Raw genomic sequence first — 19,965 nt, forward strand, 5'->3', positions numbered from 1 at the left:
CCAGTGTACTCTGTAGCCTTGAAGGGTGCGTGATTAAGGATCTCTGGCGCCCTATTCGTCTCATCCCACCCTCCCGTCAACGCTCTTCAACTACACAGTTACAAACTCATAGTAAGTTCTACAACTGAGTGTGTAGAAGTAATATAATTTAGTCATTCACATCATTGTATTGTATTTCTCACTAGCCTGCATTAGCGTCCAAAGCATACACTAAAAAGTTTACTAGAAATGACTGTCTAGGACCGTCAATTTCTTCTGCCATCCAACTACCGTAAAAATGACCATGACCGTTTGTAAAGTGTTAACGGCCATTACATAGTTAACCGAATTAATATAATTTTAAAGGCTCAGCTTTTAATAATATATTTATGGTTCACGTAACTACAATTTATGATCATTATCTATCTTCATGCACGATACAAAAGGTACTCAAATTTAAATAGAAAACGGTTGCGTCCAGATTTTATAAATTTAAAGACAAACTGTTAAATTTTAAGCTGTCAATTGATTGTACATTTTATGGCAACTTCTGACACAACTTTGCATTTCGTGGAAGAGTAGTCGACATTTGAGTTCCCTCCGAAGAGGTTAACCCTTACCCCCAAACCCTGACACCGCATTCAGAATTTATTTTAACCTTCAGATTATTTTAATACGAGTCAGGCCGGCAATAGGCTGTTACAGGTAATGTACAAAGAAGCACTTCTCTGTATTTGAATTGCGGTTTTTATTTCAGTGTTCCAATTGAACAAGGTTTCGATTAAAGTTACGAATTTTGCAGAACCACATTAGTGTTTCCTTCTGTTTGTCCGATAACTGCGTTTATTTATATCACCACGTTAGCTACGAGAATGATAATGGATGAAACAACATCTTATCCGTTATTCAAATCGAAGCCTCTAGTATGGAATTCCGGATACATACCGTTGGCCATGAGGGAGCTCGTTTCTCACTTCCACTAGCAACATGTTTAGTTACATGTGTTGAATGTTTGTCTCTGTCCCACCTGACTTGTTTGATAACACTATTGCCTCATAGTCGCTCGTTGGATCTCCGGTAGAGTCATATTGCACAGAGGTTCGGATCTCATTTTAGACTGAGGTCCAATCTCGAGTAGCCTGTCGAGGAAAACTACGTTGTCTACAGGTTGTAGTTACTGTTGTTTCATAACTACGTTTACTGTTAAACACGATGTCCGTAAGTCGAGTGGTTAACTATAAGACCTGTTATATCTAATAATAATAATAATTAATGTGCATATGTTTTAGGGTTACCTTTCTACTTAGGCTGATAGTGACGAAGGGGATGAATTATGATTATATGAAAGAACAACCATAATGAAAAATCCTGGGGGCTCAAACTCAGAACCTTCAGTGGCAAGATCGTTCGGCCACCCAGGCAACATGATTTATAGTTGGTGAATGACGAAAGTACTTTGAAGCTACGTATACATAAACACGTGTGTTTATGTATTCGAAAGTGTCAGATAGAGATAATACGTACGTCACCAATCTTGCTGGTTGCGAAACTGCACTGGGAAGCGCAGATGAAAAGCTGAGTCGTTCGTATATTGTCATCCAACAGGGTCACCGATCGTGTGAGAAGTTACACAGATGCACAATGTGAATTCTTCGTAAGAGAAAGTGCTACCTCCACTCGGTGAAGTTTTATTGCTTGTGCAGCGGCACTTCAAACGTAAGTATTCGGCAGAATTATCCAGTCACTAATTGATGCAGATTTGGGATAAACACATGACTAGGAAAACATAGCAAACACAACAATATACGCGTACGTGAGTATTTTTAATGAGAAATTGTAGTTGATGCTTTGCAAATTCCCTCCAGTTTTAATCCAGAGTTACCTGGCTCCCAAGTAGTAGCTATTGATTGTTGTTTAGTCATGGCACAAGTACTTCGCCATTAGAGGATTAATACCAGTAGTCTTATGGGGAAGTATTTCTTTCCACGACTGTACCTCTCACTGGTTTTCGTTCGTAAACAAACTTAATAAACTTTTCGTTGTCCACTATTGTCGCCCAACGAACGCAAGCAAGTATAAGTAGCTCACGCCACTTTTCTTCTGGCAAATTCGTCCGAAATAGAAAATGGTTTGGTTCAGTTCGTTGGTTGGTGAAACTCGGTCGTGCACACCAGAGTATCTAGACTCCATTGTGACCGCCCACACTTATCCACATGGTGTAGTTTGTTCTGCCGTTATAAGCCTTGTACGCCAGTGTTCAAGTTCGGCCGAAACCGGATGCAATGTGACCATAGCCTTAGGCATCATTTGGCTCCTAGTACATGAAACTTAGTCATCAAAGTTGGTCACCAAATGTAAACCTGATCGCGAAATATATTGATATAAACTACCAAATTCGACTCTCTGAAGGACAAAACATTTGCCACGTTGGTAATAATCAAAAAGTATAAATAATAAAATTAGCAGCAATTGCAGTTTGTTACAAATATTGTTAGTTTAAAAATGCGGAATATTTTAGTAATAATTCAACATATTGTTCTATTGACTTATAAGTTAATATCAGGGACTTTAGTAAAAAAAAAAAAGGTAAAAAAGGTAAAGTGCTCCCCTGTGCTTAGCACCACGCCATGAAGGCGTATAGGGGGTGTGGGGGTAACGCCCCACACTTTCTTGATCCGGTCGTGAGTGGGGGTGATGTGATCAGCATCACGCCCCTGACCGCCTTTACCCCCCAGGGTTTCCCCCAGGTACCCATGTTATTCGACGCTGGGTGGGCGCCGGGGCCGCTTCCATCGTTAGAAAAGTTCCCGGATTTGAACCGGCCGGGGATCGAACCCGGGACCTTGAGCATGGTAGTCAGACGCGTTACCGAAAGAGCTGTTGTGGGTCGAATAGTCGAGTCAAGTAACACCAATAAGGCGTCGAGTAAGTAATTAGTGCACAGCTTTGGAAACCACTCTGTCTAACGTAGTCGTTATCTAGTCACTACAAGCGCCGACTTGACGACCTTCGTGGCGGAGCTGTTAGCACATCGCGCTATCACGCTAGGTGTCCAGGGTTCAAACCCCGGGTGTTCTTTGTGAGAAGAAATAAATTTCATCATTCATCTTCGCGATTAGCCAAAAGTGGCAGAAAAGAGAAGCAAAATAAACCAAATCAGTCAACAAGTTCCGACTTTTTTATTATTATTATTATTTGCTTTATTTTACTTCGCTTTTTGTGCCACTTTTGGCTAATTTGCGAAGATGGGGATGAGTGACGATATGATGAAATTGATGAATGGACACTCACAAACACACATGCCCAGGCCAGGATTCGAACCCGGGACCCATGGCGTCGTAGCGCGATGTGCACAAGTGCCGACTTGCAAACCCAGGCGCACAACCAAAAATATTGCAATTTGCAACCTCTAAATTTGAGCACTGATACATTATACAATAATTGTCGTGTTTTAGCAGTGATATTTTTTACAACTGAAAGTAACATCACACATCTGTGATAACATCAAGCACGTTTCTTGCATACGTATTCCATCCGTAAAGACAAAGGAGGAAAGAGTAAAGGAGGGACAAAACGAGCGAAGGAAAAAGAAAACTGTCCTTCAGAGGTAGTGTTGCCCACGAGACGAGACTTCGGCCTGTCTCGTCTCGTGGAAATGCTGTCTCGTCTCGAAAATATTAGTTTGTCTTATGACACATGGTCAATCTCGTCTCGAATCGAATTTTTAAAAGCCTGTCCCGTCTCGTCCCGTGGGCAACACTATTCAGAGGCAAATTTATACACCTCTGTATTACATAGAAAGGTTCTGCGTTCTACCTCTCCGCTTCCTCTTGCACCTGGAAAAGAAGCCTCGGAGTCAGTGCGCAACCTGTCCCTTGAATAAATGAATCACTTACGGAAGTCTCTCTTTTTTAGCGAAGAGAAAGGCTCAAATATGACATTTGTTCTCGTATCGCTGAAGCGAAAGTGTTTTTTGACGGCGCGGTAAACAAACATGTATGTATTGTCAAAACGGTTTTTGTCTGTTACATCATCGTCGCAATTGAACGAAACTTGGTGCTCGTTATTCAGTTTTTGGTACATGTTTTAAAGTTATACCATTATTTATAGTCTCAGGGGCGACGAACTGGGTAACCAACCGAGGGCGCCGAAATGTGTAAATAAACAAGGAACATTTCGGGAAGCAAGACGCACTATACACTCTGTCTTAACGATCTCTGGAGCAGCAGAACGAAAACGAGTCTGTGCAAGTAGTGACTCGAGACGGCTCCACCAATAAACGCGCGAGAGGGAACGGGGGGAGCGGACGACTGCTGGAATTAACAGCCTTTCAGCAGCGTGTAATGCTTCGCTCTGCTCACACGATTCCCCCCCCCCCCTCCATCTCTGCCACTATGCGCGGCCTTGCTCCAGAGATAGTTGGGACAAGATATAGCATACTGTTGAAAGGGAAAAATATAATAATAATTTACTCTTCAAACCACTTGTTCTTCATCCTCCCTTTCCCTTTTTAAAATTTGTTCCTCCATAGTTTTCCTTTTTTTATTATTATCTGTCGTATGTCTGCACCTTTTTCACTGACCACCTGCGTTTCACTCACTGCTCTGCAGTTCCATTTCGTGCGCCACAGGAGGCTGCCAACATCTTCATTGCACGAGTTCAGTTACTGTATTCTTTGAAAATATTTAATGGCACCCATACATTATATTTTCAGATAGTATTTTGTTTTGTTTACACGTGTTAACGTTTACGTGTGATATGAACACACAGGAGTCTCTATAATCTTTGATGCAACGAATGTTTTCCTTTAACTATACTTTGTTGCTCTTGTAAGTGGGTTGGGCATATGTAGTGAAGTGTTTTCGTGTTCGTACAACAAAAAAATTGAAAATATTTAGGACAGTGACTAGTGTGTGCCTTGGGAATCACCGGTTCTAATAACACTATTTTTGAATTTTCTCTCTATCCCTCCTACATACGAGTAAATACGCCGAACCGTGAATTGATAAAATTTCAGCTTTGCATCCCCTTTAAGACTCACCTGCTTTCGTGGCCCAGCTGTTACAGCAGTTTGCTTCGAAACTAGGTGGTCCAGGTTCGAGTACAGTTTAAAACGCTCATATTTGCATCGATCCATGAGTTAAGTTTTCTTCCCGACGATTTTGTCTTGCAGGCTGTTGCTGTGTAACCATGGTGTCTCAGGTTCGTTATCTACGGAAGATTTATTGAGTGTTTCAAATCCCAGTTAAAAACTGTAGACTACGTAGTTCCAGAATAGCCCCGTTCTGCCCTGGTTTTCGCCATCCACCTTATCATTATCCCGGCCTGGGTGGGCGTTCTTTGTGTGCCCCTTCATTAATTTCACATATCATCACACATTCTCATCGTTGCGATTAGCCAAAAGTGGCAGAAAAGCGACGCTAAATAACAAAAAGTCCCTACTTGGATTAAACAAATCTAATGGTAGAGATCGCGAAATTGAGCATCAGAGTAAATTCACAAATGAAAACGTTCGATTGCAGATGTGAGCGCCATGATTTGATTTGATTTTTAATTCGATATGGGAGTACTTTATTCCGGTACTAAATCCTAGTCTGTGTTCGATTTTGTTATCTTGGCTGGCCATTGGTTCAAGGTTGGTGCACTAGATACTTTTTTCTTTTTGTTCAGTCACGTAACCGACGGGTTCCATTGGCGGCAAGCAGCATGCAACTCGCATTCTTTCAACGACACTGCGTGCAAGCTGGAAGTAAAATCCTCAAAAAGTAAAAAAAAAAAAGAATATGTATATGTGTGTGTGTTGTTTCCCTCTGCTTCTGCCGCGAAAAAAAGTTTAAGCGTTTCAATTGTTCACTATCTGCAATTTCTACCTGATATTTGCGTATTGAACACAATCCGATAAATAAGAGACACCGCAGTTGTTTCTTGGAGACATTTGAAGACTGCCGCATCGAGGCGAGGGGGAGCTGTTCACACCGGCTGAGAAGGTCATACACTGTTTGACGTCAGCGGAGGAAAATTGACGGGAAGTAGCTTTAGCGATCTGCCGTTGCCTCACGTGAACCTTAGCTACCGTGTTGGCGAGATAGCTTGCGGCGGGGAGGACTGCGGCACCGAGGCGCTTGCTTGTAACTAGCGCAATCGCTCGGTTATTCTCTCGCGGCCGTGCCAAGCTGCTGGCTGGCTTGGGTGCCTGGACGATGCGTTCACAAAGAAGTGTAATGTCGTGCGTGCACGGCTTCGTCTGAGTGCGTGAATTTGTGTGTGTGCGTGCACGGATGCTTTTATCCTGCTGCGTTACAGTCTGCGATCCTTTTCGTCAATGGATGTTCCGAATTTGTTCTGTGAATTCGTGTGGATTCGGGATCTACGAAAACCGAATGCTGAATCCAAAAGACGGTAAGATGATATATCGCTGTTTTGTTGTTTCTCGGAATTTGTCTGCTAGCACGAAGTTGAATTTTAAAATTCTAGGCAGCGGCTCGTTCAGGTCTCTACTAAATGTCAGTTTCGGAAGCTTTTGCTGCTGGTGGAACACGAACGTATATTATGCGAACGATAAGTAAAAGCATTGCGTATATTGCAATTTTTTCTGTTGTTAATGTCCTGAGGATAATATTAGGATCTTGTCATTTTTGATGAATAGTCTTTCTTTACTGAAAAGTTGCTTAGTAGCGTAGAGCTTACGTCGCAATAGCAGTGAAGGTTAATTTTGCTGACATCGCAAAATTACCGACTTTACGCGTGTTTACCGTGTTTCTTTTGCACTTCCACTAGTGAAAATCTCATTGTAAAAGAACAGCAGAAAAATATATTATAAATACATTATGCCAACTCTGTTATCCATCGATATTGCTTGGGACATATAAGCTGAACGTTTTCAATTTTTCTCCTTATTTCCAGCTATTAGTAGTTATTTAGAAAGTGCACTGGTTACGGTGACAGTAGTACTAGGTGGACGACTCGTACCAATATGTAAAATGCCATTATTGCAAATTTGTTTCAAGTGTATGTATTAGTATTAAAAATAATTTGGACAACAAATCAAAAGATTTCGTAGTCTTACATAAGAATAAATTATCACTAAAACGAACTAATTTCCGAGATATAATTTTTCACGCTTTGGGAATAGTTGATTCGGATGTTCATATTTATTGACAATTTTGATGCTCGTAGTATGCTAATAATTACCTTCCAAGGTACTTTATCGTGTTAGTATTTATTTGTGTAGAGGCCGTTTTAGCAATTGCAAAGTCATTCGATACATAGGTGCTCCCCAACAGTTTATACTACAGTGAAACGAGAGATTGACTCAATTGCCAATAAAATTATAAGTTGCTTCACAGAATGTAAGCTTTGCGTTCATTTCGATAAGATAGCCGACGATATGAAGCTCACATTTGAGTGGCTGGGATCGTACTTAAAACTATTTAATCTGATCATGCATTGGATTTAAACCTTTGATATGAGAACCAAAAATACGAGTAGAGTCATCTTTCAATTTACATTTTTCAAAAGAAGCTATGCACGTATATACACCAGACAGCAAAGGAAATTGTAGAAAAATTGTCACCACCATTTTTATTTAGTCTGTGTCCCAGAATATGATGATCATGAATTGAAATAAAAACGTCAATAAACAAAGGACAATATCTGCTTCGAATCAACAGAATCCCATGCCTTAAAACAACACAGGATGTAGAATAGAGAAGAATGAAAATAGTGATGGAAAATTTGCCTACTATTATCTTTGCCGTTGACTGTACGTACATACATCCAAAACTTGCTAATGAAGAAGATTGTTGTTGATTAAATCAATATTCGTACGTGAGTCCAGGAGTTGCATTGCAGTTTCAAGCAGGCAGAGGGGGGGGGGGGGGAGTGAGAGTGAGTAGTGTGAGTGTGTGTGTTAGTTGACTTCATTATTCTTCTGCACGAACATGAAAAACTCCAATTTCTATAACTTCATGTATAAATATTAATAGGTATTTTTTTTTACCTGCTGTTATCTTTGCGGTTTGTTACACGATATGTATTTAACATCACTTGCGTGTCCTTGGGTGTTGAGGCTTAGTGAAATTTGCATGGGACGTCTTGTTACGTCAGAGTATGTTTGTTCATGCCTTGTAGTTCACGATACTGAGTTGCTAGATACGGCTACTATATTTCTAGAAAAGGTATGGCAATTTTGTTGTTACATGTACTGTGTGTAGAAAATGTTGCTTTAGCCAAGTATGCTTAATTTTTTTCCCTTCGTCTTCCGCTTTTTTCCTCTCCTCCTACTGGAGTATCTTTGTATCTTTTTTATACTCAACAGTAGCAGATTAACCAAATGCTCAAAGTTTTTTTTAAAAAAATACAAACGTTAAGCAAACACACACACACACACACATACATTTTGATAATATTCTGAAAGACTTCCATGTATTGTATTGTACGTTAAACATTATGTTTAGTACTAATTTTTATGCCCACGCTGAAAGTGTCCAGAGAATAAAACAAGCTTTTGTAATGAAGTTTGGACTTCTATAGATTTATTTTATTTGCGAATGTGAGTTTGGGTAGAGTAACATAGAATAATCATATAATATATGGCCACGTAACTTCTCCCCTGAATGTTGGTGTACATTAGCACAGTTTCTTCCTTTCAGAGCTATTCTGTAAATGAAGAAGAGAAAAACTAATGGTTTAATTTAATTGTTACTCTTTGTATAATTGTGCCAAGTATGACTACAAGTAGTGGTATACAGTGACGTGGCCAGAAGAGCGAGTAGAGTACTCTACTTGGCCAGGATTTCTTAAAATAAAATAACTTCTGATGCATGGAAAGTTTTTTTAAATTCTATCACTGACTATTATAAAGTAAGACATAAACCCTCCTTTACGAAATTCCCAGGACTGTCGTAATAGGAAGTCAACCCCTTCGCTTTGTAATCAAGGGGTTTTAGGTTCGAGGGTAAAGTAAGTCTTTAGTCTGTATCAGTATCTCTAATCTGCATTATAGATTATCATTAAGGTAACTTATTAACAACTGAAATAATGCACACACAGAAATTAATTGTTCCAATTTTGTGCTGTATCATCGCTTTCTTTAGTGCAATTGATATGTAACATTGTCTTTTTTTTAAAGTTTTTCTTACTGATGTGATACTGTCGTAAAATTTTAAATTTACAGTTACTATAAAAATATTCGTACACCTACTTAAAGTAGTTTTCTGGCAGTAATTTGGCCGCCCTGGTAAGGAACACTTTAAAATACAATAGATGTGCATATACTGATGTCAATTATTTGCACTTTGGAAAATATGCCTCCAAGAAACTTATACAATTTGCAAGAGTGGAACTTAAAGGAGGATCAAACACCTTTTATTTACTTATAGTGATGAATGAAATATCTACACTATCACTTAATTTGATGCAATCTCGAACTCGTATTAATTAGGGGACTTCGTAACATTGAATTGCCCACATTAGCATTAATTAATAGAGAAATAAGGCATAATTTTCTTGGAATATCTATTTCAAGTTCTTTGTGTTTGGTTTCCCTTGATTTTAATGTTTATTTTAACAATATTGGCTTCATATTTTTTTTCGATTAAGCACAGTGAGTGAAGATGTGCAGTTGTTTTGGTGTGTTGCGCAGCAGTCAAACCCTGACACGTAGCGTCATATGTTTGGAATATAGTTCTTTTAAAATTTAATTTTTTGCAGAATCCAGTTTTATTTATTTATTTCGAACACACAGGCACATGCCCAATTACAGTGTTCACAGAGTAAACAAGAAGGTAATACAAAATACAAAAATAATATTACATCAAGTGAGAAATATGACATTTCAATCTACAACATACTTATAAACATGACTGATTTCATATATTGCTTGATTTGATAGAGTTTATGTAACATGTTGATTGATTGATTGATTGAATTGTTGTTTTAAGTCCACTTTATGCACAGTAAGGCTAATCGGGACTGGACCTACAGTTTAAAGTGGGATCCGAACCACTTGTGCCTCCACCGGGTATCGAACCCGGGACCTGTTGATTACAAGTCGGCGACGCTACCACTGCGCCATCGGGGAGGCCCTTATGTAACATGTGTATACAAGTTATAGAGGTAATCAATCAGCTTATAAAAATGTAAATAGTAGTAGTGTAATAGAGATATTGAGTAATAAGTTGTACATATAAGAGACACAATGATAAACATACGACAGTGAAATTGAAACAGTATTTTATGTTAAATAAGGTTAAACAAAAATATAGATAATGTCTAATTTAGGGTGAGATTATGAACATAACAATCTTAATTGTGTCCTGTTTGTATAGGCTACAGTGCAATTGTCAAAGCGGGTTTTCCCTTTAGAATATTAAAATACGATTTGTTTCCATTGCTACACACAGTAGTATTTAGATTGCCGACAGTAGTAGTCTTGTAACCCTGCTGGGTGAAAAAGGCCTCCCCGATGGCGCAGTGGTAGCGTCGCCGACTTGTAATCAACAGGTCCCGGGTTCGATACCCGGTGGAGGCACATAGAGGTTCGGATCCCACTTTAAACTGTAGGTCCCAATTAGCCTTACTGTGCATAAAGTGGACTTAAAACACCAAATCAATCCAATCCTGGTGGTTGAAAGAACTGCCCTGTTAATGATGAACTGTAATAGATTGTTTTTAGAATAAAATTCTTAGAATGGCACTCCATTCATGTTTCCTGGCTCATAATATGACTCTCATCTTATTTCAAGATGTTATCTTAGGTCCCATCAATAACAATTACTCATGTCTGGAAATAAAAAAGAGCAATTTTCGTACTTTCGATCACTCTTGCAGGTTTCATTTTAATAACCCAATGATTTGGTTATTCTGTAGAAATTTGTTCTGTGCTTTGGCCAGTTTTACTCCTTGATTCTTAAACCTTTTCCGCTATCTTCAAAACAGGCCAATGACATCATTCTACACTGGAGTAGTGGGTAACGCTTGTATCTTTCGGCTAGAGGTGCCGCGAGTCCAGTGCACTGCCTTGGATTGCTTGAAAACAATCGATTCTGAATTGAGTTTTAAACTCTACCTTCATTTAATCCTTTATGCATAACATGACAATTCAAATTGTCTATGAACCCTAATGTAACACCTTTATTTCGGACACCTCGTTAAATTATCTTATCTTCCCATTTATGATAATAAACTGAGTGTACATATATTTTGTGCGCTTCATTTCTCCATTTTCAAGAAATCTATTATTTTCTCCGGCATATTTTTACATTAGTGTAAAATTTTATAAACCGACGTAAAATAATCTGGTTCAATCAGTCATGCAATTAAACATTTTACACAAGTCAACCTACAATATAATGTAAAAACATTGCCTTCTATCATACTTTAAAGTGTTATTTGAAATTGAGGTCGAATAGCTGCAAGAAAACTGTTTTAAGTTAAAAATTCGACATGTACAAACACTTTTTACACTCACTGTACAAATTTCTTAATAAAACATAACTGTGCTATGCGTAACAGTAGTAATAGAAGTATTTTTAATGAAACAATTTTGTCTTTGAAAATATTACCGACAAAGTTTGCAAAGTTTGTTTTAAATCCGTTTTTTGCCAAGATAGGTTGATAAGAGACTGGGCCTGCAGTTTGAAGTTGAATCGAACCCTAAACTTCTTTACTATAAGGTGACAGCGCTAGCCACTACGTTATCGAAGAGGCCTTCGGACTGCAAACACTCGATGGAATAGAGCAAATATATTGTACCAACATCAAAGTTCAAGGATAATTGGTTCCACGTACATATTCGTTCAGAGGTTACATGATGTTGAAGTTGCCATTTTATAAACACAGAACAACAGCTGACTGTGTCGGCGAAAGTTGATAAAATATTGCGTACAAAAAAATAATGTATTTAACTGACAATGATGTTATACCGTCCACACTTCACCATGATAGGTACCCTGTAAAATTAATTACAGTCGCCGGCACCTCTTCCCAATTATATTTGCGGTGACGTACACACACCAGTAGGTACGGTACTTGGGACGTCACAAAGAGTACACAGATCCCAAACATTGGGTATGTCCTCAACTATATATATACTTACTTTGGGTATGTCCACCACGAAATGGGGAAAAGAATATTACTTTCAGCGAGTTTGTAAAATACACACTGAATGCTTTACATACACATGAACCGTGCAAGATTTACATGTTTGCTAAAGGAATTCTTTCATTGCTTCACCTTTGGCCCACGTGGCTTCCTTGCTCTCAGTCAGGCTCAGGTATGATAGTTAAACCATGTAGTTTTGTTTTCACGGCCGCTTGAAATTGATGTATCAAGTTCGAATTCCGATTAGAACAGCAAATTTTTGTGTATTTATAGTATTTGTGTATTTTAAAATTCTACCTCGCCGTTCAGTCACTTTTGGCTACTAGTGACAATGACTATGAAAGGTGAAATCGATGAAGGAAGAATAACAAGCAAACACAGAATGAACACGAACTCCAGCGAGGATTATACTGGTTGTGGGTACAACCGCCAGGGCCTCGTTACCCTACAAGAATGCAGTGATCTGGGTGTAGTATGTGCAAGAGAGGTTGACATTTGAGTACCTTACGAAAAGTTTGCCCTTTACATTCCGATCTAGCATCGCGAGGGCAATTTGGGGCCTATTTAAAAATAATAATCAGGGATGCCAGGCAAAGCATGGATTTTCTTTCGTCCGTTTCATGAAGCTGGAGAGGTGAAAAACTGATATTAAGATATAAATAGAGATTGTACGTTTCCCTGTCTGAATCGCCCTTGCATACATCTTCTCTTAAATTTTACTTTGGACACTCTTTGAATTATTTTCTTTGTTTTCATGCCGTATGGCATTGCTTACTACATTCTCCTTTCTCTCGTGCTTTGCGTCACTAACATTTCCTCGCGGCGGAAAACCTTTCCATATTCATTTTCTGACATGTTATTCGGACTTTTTATGTGCTGAAGGCACTTCCTACAATTTACATTTCATCTGTATATGTATATCCAAGCGCGCGCGCACACTCACGTAAATGTGTGTGTAATATGCATACGCAACTCAGCAAATGGTTCTACGGGAGTCATTTCCTAAAAACATTTATGTGACTTGTGAAGTTCGAAGAACACCCGGAGTTATATTTTGAGAATGTGTCCACCTTTTGGACGCAGGAAACAAGAGCTGAAGTAGCAGGTGCTTTTTGCAATGAGACTCGCATGCCTCTCAAACTACCACTAACTCAAATTGCCACCAGGACAGCTGCAGATCCAAAGTATTTTGCCTCAAGAGGTTTTAACTTCAATCCTAACCTGAAATTAAGGAGTGTCTACCTTGCTCTTTGCAGGAATTGCACACTTTTGTAACCAACTACGTACTATAGATGACGCAGGATATGCGATGCTCGTTGCCCATTTTACACATAGTAACTACTGTTTCGCTTGTAAGAGAATTGAAGGTTCTGCACAATCACACACGTAGAGATTGCTGCCTTAACCAGAAAACAAATCCCGGACTGTCCTTTCTAATATTCTCGACAAATAAACAACTCAAGTATTACTCGAGATAAGAAGCTGTAGCTACAATTCAGTTATATCTTGCGTGTAACTTTTAAAAAAACTTAACTTTTCCTACAGGAAAAATTAATTTGAAAGTTTCATCTACTTTTACATTGTCTTCTGAGGAGTTTTACGCTATCTATACTTTTGTAATGGAGTGAAACGCGTTTGTGATGTTCATTATACTTAGGTAAATAGTGTTTTTCTGTTTCACACACACAATAAATGAAAATTGGCGTTCGAATAATGTGTACAGTGTCTCTCAAAAGTTTTAGGACAACGACATTTTATACTAGGCAACCCAATTTACACAAGGCGTTGGTGGGTTGCCTGTAGAGTTAGGCTCAATTTCAGGGTTGGCACATGCACAATAGATATTTATAAAATACGCGAAAGAAATAAAAACAAGTATTATTGTATAAAATTATTTAAAATATCACTATTATATCTCAAGTGACAAAATTCTTTCTAAAAAAAAAGTTTTCTAGTATTTCATCGCTGATGAGTCTACAGAAAGAAAAAGAGGTGAGAGAAAACGAAAGGTGACAAAGGAGAGGAGAAAGAGAAAGCGAAAGGAGAAGAAGTTTGGAATTAACGATGGGGGAGGGGAAATATTAAATGACAAAATCTCCATTTCAACGAACCGAGAAGTGGACAAAATTTGGATAATTCTTATAAATATTAAAATTACATTCATGTTTTTAGTGGTATAATCGCAGATAAAATCAAAGATCTTACATGGAAGATTTTACCTGAATCTGAACTAAACCAAAAGGCATTTCGAACTGATCTAGTACATTCTTCAATACATTTCAAAATATTATTGAATGTTTCATGTCGATAATTTGACCAATGCATCAATTCTTGACGCTGAGACGATATTTTCTGCAACTACCTCTTCTCTTCTGTCCCTTCTGTTCTTCTCTTCTCTTTTTCCTTCTTCTCTCCCTCCTTCTGCTCTGCTTTTGTCTCATATCGCCTTCCCTACTTTTCTCGCATCTTATCTCCATCCCACTCATTTCCACTCCTCGTATCTCCTCTCCTGTCTTAGATTTCCGACTCCACTGCACTCTTCTCCTCTTCATTTCGTTCTTCTATTTTTCTCTCCTTTACTCTACTCTCCACTCCTCTCTTCTTGTCTCCTCTTCTCTCATCTCGTTTTCCTTCTCTTTTCTCTTCTTTGCTCCATTTTCCTCATCTCTCCTAGAATCTTTTTCCATTCTCCTCACTACATCTCCTCACTACATCTCCTCGTCTATCCTCTCTTTCCTCTCTCCTCTACTTTTCCTCTTCTCCTTTCGCTTTCTCTTTCTCCTCTTCTTTGTCACCTTTCGTTTTCTCTCACCTCTTTTCTTTTCTGTAGACTCATCAGCGATGAAATACTAGAAAACTTATTATTATTTTTTTTAGAAAGAATTTTGTCACTTGAGATATAATAGTAATATTTTAAATAATTTTATACAATAATACTTGTTTTTATTTCTTTCGCGTATTTTATAAATATCTATTGTGCATGTGGCAACCCTGAAATTGAGCCTAACTCTACAGGCAACCCACCAACGCCTTGTGTAAATTGGGTTGCCTAGTATAAAATGTCGTTGTCCTAAAACTTTTGAGAGAGACTGTACAAGACACATTATAATTCTGTTCTAGACAATTCTTAATGATATAAAGAAGATTGATATCTTTTGTTTGAATTACATATTTACAAGTTTTGAAGTTTGAACTTAAAGCATTTTTCATATTTGCATCATTTTATCTTGAAGTATTTGATATTCAGGACGCAAAACAATCATTTTTTTCAAATAGCATGAAAATTATAGAGCAGTGGTTGTTGTAGCGACATGTTTTTCTTTTGACTGGAATTCGAATTTCCTTATTTAGTAAAATATTTATACGAGAGAGTAACATGGTCTCGGGTTCGATACCTGGTAGAGGCACATGGCACAGTGGCTCGGATCCCACTTTAAACTGTAGATACAGTCCCGATTAGCCTTTCTGTGCATAAAGTGGACTTAAAGAAACACTTCAAAAACAGTTCCGACAAAGTAACATGGCTACCGAGTTTCGATCTCGCCACCGAAGTTCCTGCGTTCGAATCCCGGCGATTAGCTGTAAGTGGCAAAAAGGGACGCTAAATAACATAAATACAAGACAAAGCTACAATATATATATATATTATTAATTCTGCAAGTTATGAGATTCCAACTATTGTTGGTTTACCGTAATAATTATGATTTTGTCGATAAGATTACGGAGGTTCTGGAGTAGAACAGATTTTAAGTGATTCTTAAGTAGTTATTATCACATAACACGGAGAAAAGTAAATTGGATAATATTTGTTTACTCAACGCTGACTGAAAAAAATAACACTTCAAGCATTTTATTTCATTCTTTCTTGTGCTAACAGCCTTTGCTTCCGCAAGTGAACATAGATACAAAAATACGTACGTGAATGCGGTTTAATCCGGTTTGATAAGTATTATATGTTTGATCTAGGTGGTCCCGGGAATGTAACATGCCCTTTTTAATCGCTGCTTGGTGTTAGTCCTCCAAACTTGCCATTTGTCTTCCTCTCCGATCACATTAGAATGAATGGGACCCCAGGTTCAATTCCCAACCGGCTACGCTTCAAACTGTATTCCCGGTTAACCGCTAGCATCTGTATAAAGTGAAAGTTGTTAAATTCTCTAGCATATCTGTCGTTTGAGTAATTTACGAATCTGGCAAGTAACATTCTTCTTTCCTGCGAGTTTTTAATTTCGATACGAGCATTGAGAGCAACGTGTCTGTGTAAATTCGAACCCTTTCTTAAGAAATAAAATATAATTAGCAACTCAGTGTCGAAGATTGTTAGTTCAGAATCGTGGGAGATGATAGAATAATGGTTATAGCATTGAATCAGCAGTAATACCCAGGTCTGTCATAGATTCGATTAGACATGGGATGGGTAATGTCATTAGGATTACCCGTTAATACACTTTGTTTCATTTTTTGAGGTGCCTACCAAGAGTCCATTTCACATTCCTCGCGCCATGCAGGACAGTAAAAAACATTGACAACCGTCTGTCGATTCAGAAGATCCTGTCGTAATATTCTTCCCATTTATATCAGAATAAGATGACCAAAATCGTTCACAGTGACTGTGTTAATGGTCAAGCTGTATGGGACACCCACAATTATGTGGAGACAACCTGAGAAAAACAAGGAACGGCACAGAAGAGGAAATACCTCGGGTGGGTATCCTAAATGTGATTCCAGTCGCCAGTGCCAGGGATGGGATCAGTTAGCTTTAGTGATGCCCACGGGACGAGACGGGACAGGCTTTTAAAAATTCGAGACGAGACGAGATTGACCATGTGCCATAAGACAAACGAATATTTTCGAGACGAGACAGCATTTCCACGAGACTCCACGAGACGAGACAGGCCAAAATCTCGTCTCGTGGGCAACATTAGTTAGCTTTTTGTGGTTCGATGATATAACTCAGGGGCGCCAAAACTACGACCCACGGGTCACATTTGCCCGTGGTATTTACAAAACTTTTTTTAATGTAATTTTGAGGCATTGTCGCCAGTGTAACGAAAATGTAATATGGGGCGCCACCAATTGCTCAATCGTCCTTCGTATGAAAATTTTTGTTGACCCTGATGTATGTACAAGTGGTGCCAAAGGGGAAGTTATCTACGTACATCTTACTGGAAAGCTGTACTGTAGTGTTGCACTATGCTCATATCAAACTTGTCAGAACTGAATACAGAAAATCGCTCACAGAAATGTTTGTTTTCTGTGTAACTTGCTTTTTCGGTCGTATGTAATAAATGCATGTACAGTTTCGTACGTTCAGTAATATTTATATTTTCTGCATTACGTATATATTTTGCTATAACTCCTGTATCTCATGAATTCAGACTTTCGGTATGTGCTTATTGCTACATGGATGGTTTTCTGTTTGTTGCTAAGTTCACACCAACACATTTGTGCACCAATTACGACAATGTACACCATGCTCATTCTGGCTGCCAGAAATGAGTATGGTACCCATACAAACTATCATACATATTATACACTACCATACATATAATATGTACTCCAATAACAAACAATAAAGTGCAATACAAAAACCGGGGAAACCGTTAAATTTCGCGGAACTGACGCTCTGGGTTATTTTAAAGGTACTAGGATATAAGCTCGTACCCCTGAAAGTATGCGAGTGAAGGCTTTTTTTTCACGGACTCCCCTTTCCTTTAAATAAAATATCATCACTCATCATCATAGTCGCAATTAGCCAAAACTGGCAGAAAAGCGACGTAAAATAACCTAAATCAATCAATCAGTCTGATTTTTGTTAAGGTAATTAATATGTTAGACAACAGGAAGTACTATTTATATTTATATTCAGCAAACATCAAGTAAAAAAGTGACTTCTGCTAACATATGGAGGGCTGGGCAACCCCCTACTCTTTAATCTCTGGAAGGATGATATAATTTCTTTTGGTTACTCCAGAGACCACCGTGCCGACGCGATGTATTACAGAAAGCTGAGTTTCCAGTGGGAGGCGACTTTCTATCGATTTTCCACGGAGCTTGGAGAAGGTGAACTGACGCGGTTGCGAATGAGTGCTTGAATAGGGAGGCCTTTGTTTTTGGGACGCGATGTTTGTAGGTCGGGAACTGTGGTGACCCTAAGTAAATGCTTGCCGAGCTAGAGCTAAAACGGATTATGGATCTTGAAGTGAGGTTTAAAGGATGCAGACATTTGGTTTACAAAGGACTACGCAAGACAGCAAACAAAACTATGTTCGGTAGAAATGTTTACTTTTTCATTAAAATATTGTTCATTTTCAATCAAAATATAGATTTTGCACGGTAAGCGCTGTCATATGTAGTGGTTCGAGTACGTAACGCAGGAAATGGTTATTTTGACGTGAGACACGTGTTTCTGATTGTATATTTGCACAAGGTCCAATGAAATTGCCAACACTGTGTAAATCATTGTAACATGCGCGATAGGGCTACTTTCAGCTCACATTGGGGGGATCTGGATATCGAGTAAGGATTGTGTCTGTCACCCTCTTCCTTCTTTTTCTCTTGGTTTCTACTCAGGGGCCAAAAAGCCAGAAACTATATTCTTTTGGGCACAGTGCTTTTTTGCGGCCAATTCAAATTTCTGTACCAAGTAAATCACATGCAAACGAATTAGTTTTGGGGTCCCTATTGTTATATCAATTACTGACCGTAAATTAGAAATGAACGAAGAATTTTTTGGTCGAACTGGGCGACTGCCAGGTTGCAGTGATAACTTGTTCCAAGCAACATCTTTTTATTTAATAGAAATTAGGAATTTTTTATTCAGCATTTAACATTCGTAACAATGTAATTATTTTATTTTTGGTATATATATTCGCTCATTGTTTGTTATTATTTCGCTCATCTGCAAATTTGAGTTTCTCGTAACCTTGATTGATTGATTGATATTGCTTTTTAAGTTACTTTATGCACAAAAAGGCTAATCGGTACTGGACTTACAGTTTACAGTGGGATCCGAACCATCATGTGCCTCCACGGGATATCGAACCCAGGACCCCTTGACTACGAGGCGACGACGTTATCATTAGGCCATCGAAGAGGTCTTCGCATCCTTGTGCTTGAATGAGAGCGTGTGTCGATAACAAGTTTTCTATACTCAAACGTAACCCATGTTGTGCTTCTTCGTCATGCAGTGGCGTGACTGCTGCATACTCTGCAAGATTGTTGAGAGCGAACGCACGTTACGGCTCTCAGTGCTTGCTGCTTTATACCATCAATATTGTTTTACATAATTTAAACAGGGCACATTTTAGTTGAAAGTGTAAGATAGGGAGAAAAGTATGACCGGAATATAAGGAGGGACCATGTCCCCTTCGTGTAATGGTAAGCGTAACAAGCAACGAAGCCAGGGAGCCGCCTCGGTGGCCGAGCGCATTGAGTTGTAGATTCACAATATCGCCTCCGAAGGTTCCGGGTTCGAGTCCCGGCATGAACATGGTTATTTCTTTGTTACTGTCCTTTCATCTAGTTACATCCTCGTCGTCGCGATTAGCCTAAAGTGGCGAAAAAGAACGCAAAGTACGAATCCAGGTGACCTATATGAAATATCCGTAAACATGTTTCTTTATCCATTCGCAACACAAACATCAACCTAGGGCTCTCAGTCGAGTCGTGGCATTTGTTATAGAATTCAGTTATAAGTGATTCAAATTTGGTACCCATGACTTTGAAGCAGTCTAGTGGGATCATACAAAATCTTCACGGGGAATGGCAAACGTCTTTAGGAGTTCTTCAATGGCATTTTACAGAGTATTTCAAAAGTCGCGCATCCCTAATTTTCATCAATAATAAATTGAAAGTCGTAAGCGATATTTACACTGTATTTTT

General features: G+C 38.7%; 1 protein-coding gene across 4 annotated transcripts in view; it reads left to right on the forward strand.

The window, feature by feature from the left end:
* siz (Brefeldin-resistant Arf-GEF family protein schizo) overlaps positions 1–19,965 on the forward strand; it is a 277,137-nt gene that overhangs the window by 99,792 nt on the left and 157,380 nt on the right. Inside the window, exon 1 of one of the 4 annotated variants that reach the window (XM_083117509.1) lies at positions 6,093–6,378. The exons of the other annotated variants lie outside the window; for them this stretch is intronic. Coding sequence (XP_082973635.1) covers positions 6,302–6,378 — 77 coding nt within the window. The 5' untranslated portion in view covers positions 6,093–6,301. Of the gene's footprint in view, positions 1–6,092; positions 6,379–19,965 lie in introns of those variants that run through there. 4 annotated transcript variants of the gene reach the window in all.

Source organism: Lepisma saccharinum, chromosome 2 (genome assembly GCF_977018435.1).
Source record: "Lepisma saccharinum chromosome 2, izLepSacc3.1, whole genome shotgun sequence".
NCBI lineage: Eukaryota > Metazoa > Arthropoda > Insecta > Zygentoma > Lepismatidae > Lepisma > Lepisma saccharinum.